This window comes from Elephantulus edwardii, unplaced genomic scaffold (assembly GCF_000299155.1).
Source record: "Elephantulus edwardii isolate Elephantulus edwardi_28Jun2011 unplaced genomic scaffold, EleEdw1.0 scaffold00348, whole genome shotgun sequence".
Taxonomy (NCBI): Eukaryota; Metazoa; Chordata; class Mammalia; order Macroscelidea; family Macroscelididae; genus Elephantulus; species Elephantulus edwardii.
In genome coordinates this window covers 1,045,454-1,049,392 of record NW_006400098.1, presented here as the reverse complement: position 1 = coordinate 1,049,392, position 3,939 = coordinate 1,045,454, and the positions used below count along the sequence as shown (strand labels likewise).

General features: G+C 62.1%; 1 protein-coding gene across 1 annotated transcript; it reads right to left on the bottom strand.

Moving 5' to 3' along the window:
• Positions 1 to 468: 468 nt before the first annotated feature.
• On the bottom strand, positions 469 to 3,931 carry UBE2S (ubiquitin-conjugating enzyme E2S). Its single transcript, XM_006903678.1, is given in 5 exon segments — positions 469 to 771; positions 2,134 to 2,324; positions 3,203 to 3,275; positions 3,277 to 3,351; positions 3,886 to 3,931. Coding segments are annotated over 5 exon segments (645 nt in total). The 5' UTR covers positions 3,889 to 3,931.
• Positions 3,932 to 3,939: the final 8 nt, after the last annotated feature.

Below are 3,939 nucleotides of genomic sequence, written 5' to 3'. Positions count from 1 at the left end.
AGAACGGAGGGGGAATGACGCCTCGAATCCACCCCTCACCTGCACGGTGCAGGGCAAGGCTCGGCTGCCGGGGACCCTGATGGGTGCCATTCACACAGGTCTGGGGAGCGAGGATACTTCTCACCCAGGACAAACAACGTGCCCTCCAGAGTGTCAGGGTGCGGTCACTGGCAGGTCCTCCACACATAAGAGACAGTGGGGGGAGCAAGTGTCCCCAAGTCCCACCTCTGAGGGACGCACAGGGCAGGTCCACTCTACTCCGGGCAGGTGTCAGGACTGTGGGGCTCAGCGGGGCGCCTGGCCTCAAACTCTTACAACAGCTGCTTTTACAACTTTATTTAGAAAAACAAGTCCAGGCCCCAGTGCGCCCCTGCCCTCCCCCCAACCATAACTTAAATAACTTAGACGGAGCGGAGGACCGGGAGGGGAGGGGTTGGGGGCAGGGACGGGGTGCAGGGGGGAAGGGCGCTACAGCCGCCGCAGCGCCCGCTTCTTGTCCTTGTCCATCTTCTTCTTGGCCGCCAGCTTCCTGTCGCGCTCGCCCGCGTGCTTCTTGGCCATGGGCCCGTCGGCGCCCGGGAGCCCGGGGAGCGTGGGGTCTGCGGCCGCGGCGCCCCCGGCCGTGGTGGTGCTGGGCGCAGCGCCCCCGTGGATCTCCGTGAGCAGGCGGGCGCGGGCCGCGTATTCCTCGTAGTTCTCCAGCAGAAGGCGGCCCGCCTCCTCGTTGAGCGCGGACTCGGGGTTCGGGTGGATCAGCAGGCACTTGATGGTCTGGGGGAGAGGCCGGCGGGCAGTCAGAAGGGCGCTGTGCCCCTGCCCGTCGTCACTCCACGACCGAAGGCCCTGGACTGCCAAGCGGCTTGGGAAGGCCAAGCTGGACCCCAGTGGCCTCCAGGCAGGATCAGATGGCAGGACTGGGACCACGTCCCAGGGCTGCTCAGCTCGGGAGCTGGGTCCCCCGCGTCCCCCACACCCACCTTTCCACAAAGCCACAGTGGCATCGACGTCACTAGGCACCCCAAGTTGAGAGCCACCAGGCTGCATACTGGGACCAGGGCCAAGTCCAGGCCCCTTCCCAGGAACCTCTGAGAAGGTGGGTTCATAGGATCATCTCCACACCCACCCTCAGCCCCCAGCCAGGGGCAGAAAAGTGCCAAGAGCATGGGATCTGCATCTGGGAGGGGTGTCCAGAGGCCAGGCCTGTGGGCTTTGTGGCCGGAGTGAGCCCCAGGGCCTGCTCAGCAGCACAGAGGTGACAAGGGACTGAAGTGAGAAGAGGACAGAGATCCGGCTCAGGGGAGGGGACCTGGGATCCTGGTCAATGCCCCCACCAGAGCCCCGACTCTCCACTGCCCTACCAGGGGACAGGAAAACCTACTGTCACAGTCACTGTGACGTCACCTAGTACGTCTGTCCCTCAGGGGACCGACCCATAGACAGGAAGGGTCAGCACCCCAGGGTTCACCAGGAATTTTGTTTTTAAAAATCTGGTGGCCTAGTGGCAAAAAGATGCACTGCAATCCCAGAGGTGCACGGTTTGAATCCATCAGATGCTCTGCTGGAGAAGGAGGGGCCACCTCCTCCTGTACCAGTCAGATCCGATCTGATGGTACATACACACAAATAATAAAAACATACAAACAAAAATCCTGCATTGTCACTCAACAAAACATGTACAACTCCGCCATCAAACGTTCTAAGTGAAAATCATCGTGCTCTGTAACCCTTCACCTGAAGAACACTCACGCAAAACAGGCCATTCTGCAAACCTTCACCTGATTCCCAAAACTATCGAAGCTGAGGAACCCAGCCAAGTCTGTAAACAAGGCCACGAAAAGAGCCGCACTGGGCTTCAGGCCGTTTGACACAGAACAGGGGCACCATCCGGGGCGGACCCCGCTCCAGGGAGGAGGGCAGCCCCCCAGCTGGGAGGATGTTCTGAGTCAGACTATGGTGGACGCAAAGCTTTCCAAGTTGTCACAAAACCCTGCACTTTAAGATGGTGACCGTTCCTGCACCATGAGCTGTACAGCCTGGTCACCGAATGACCCTGTCACAAGGGGCCTAACCCTGAAAGCCGCCCAGGGTCCGAGGCAGGAGCCGCAGCGACCTCCTCCGAGGCCGGGCACTCACCAGCAGCACGTGGCGGATGCCCAGCTCCGCCGTCCAGTCCCTCTTCAGCACGTTGACACAGATCTCGCCGTTGGAGCCCACGTTGGGGTGGAAGATCTTGGTCAGGAAGTAGCCCTTTGGAGGGGAGGCAGGGAAGTCCTTCCCGAGAAGGAGCTTCATACGGAAGAGGCCTCCGGCATAGGGGGTGCCCTCTGAGGAGGAAGAGGTTGGGGGGGCTGGTCAGAAAGTGTAGGAGCCCTCGGGCCCCTTGAGTCTCTGAAACCCAGGCTCTCTCCCCATCTCTCTACATACACAGCCCCAGCCCAGTACACCCACTAAAACAGGACTGGAAACCTCACTCAGCTCCACATCTCCCCACTTCATGTGTGGTCCCCCAAATATACTTAATGGCTTAGGTCAAACCGTTCAGGGACCACCAGGACCCCTCACACGTCCCCTCCACGTGTGCATCCTACCCCAACTTCCCTTTTCCCCAAACCTGACTGTCCTCCTCATATCTGCCTGAGACCCTCACCTATCATGTGGGTGCCGGCAAGAGACACCCAAGGTTTCTCCTGGCCTGAACCCATCCACTTCCTGCACCCTGACTCCCTGCTGGGCCTCAAGTGCCACCAATGCCTGCCTTCACACACTCCCAACAGTTTCCTGGGGGAAGACTCCTCACCGGGCCTGGAAGGCCCTCATCCCAGCCCGGAAGGTTCCACTTGTCACCCCCCTCCCCCAAAATGCTCTAGGACCCTGAACCGAGCTGTTTTCATCTGCCCCCAGTCCTGATCCTCTTCCTCCCTGTACCACCCAAGCCCCCTGACACCTGGGTGTTTCCGGTCTGGATCAGACTTGTCTCCTGTTAGTGACGGGTCCCTAGCACCTTAGGGATGGGGCACTCAGAGGTCCTGCACCCCACCCTGCAGGCCCTTGCTCACACGGTGTCTCTAGCCACCAGCCCCACTCTGATTCAATCACACCTCTCCCCCCTCTCCCAGGGGCTGTACCCCACATTCAGCGGGGTCCTGTTCCACCGTGTCCCCCCCCAAGGGGGAGGGAGGCTGGCCTCTTCTCTGACACTCACCGGGGCCCTCGATGGTGACCTGCAGTTCAGTGAGGTCCTCCTCGTTGGGGAAGACCTTGATGCCGTCGGGGGGGGTCGGCAGTCAGCGTGGTCACCTCCTTATACACCAGGCGGATGATGTGTGGGGGCAGGTTCTCCACGTTGGAGTTCTGGGCACAGGGAGTTGGGGGGAGAGGGGAAGAGTGGGCTGTCTGCCTCCAGGGCTGCTGCTGCTGCTCAGGCCCTGCGGCTCTCGGCCTTTCACCCAGGAGCCCCCGCCTGCCCCACGCTGACCTCCCACCAGGCTGACCCAGGAGGCTCGACGACCCTTGTAGATGGTTCTACGCCTCCAGGAGACCCCCGCACTCCTGCACAGACCACTCTCCCCTCTTGACGGTTCCAGGGAGGCCTAAGGCCTAGCCTGGCCCCTTCTCAACGTCACCCCGGGGATGCCACCCTGGAGACCCCCCTCGTGGGCTTGCAGATGACGGGAGGCGCCCCTGCTCCCCATGACACCCACCAGCGGGGACTCGAAGTGCCCGCGGCCCACTTTGCCAGACGTCCGGGGCCTGCGGGATGCCCGAGCCCCCAGGCAGGTCCTGCAGGACTGTCACCAGCCCAGAAGCCTTCCCACCAGCCCTCGGGAGACCCCCGCCGGCTTCTCCCCTGGACGCCCGTTGCAGGCCTGCAGGCCCCGTGCTCACCATGGTTGCGGCCGACCGGGGGCGGGTCCCCCCGGCCCCCTTTCCTGCGCTCCT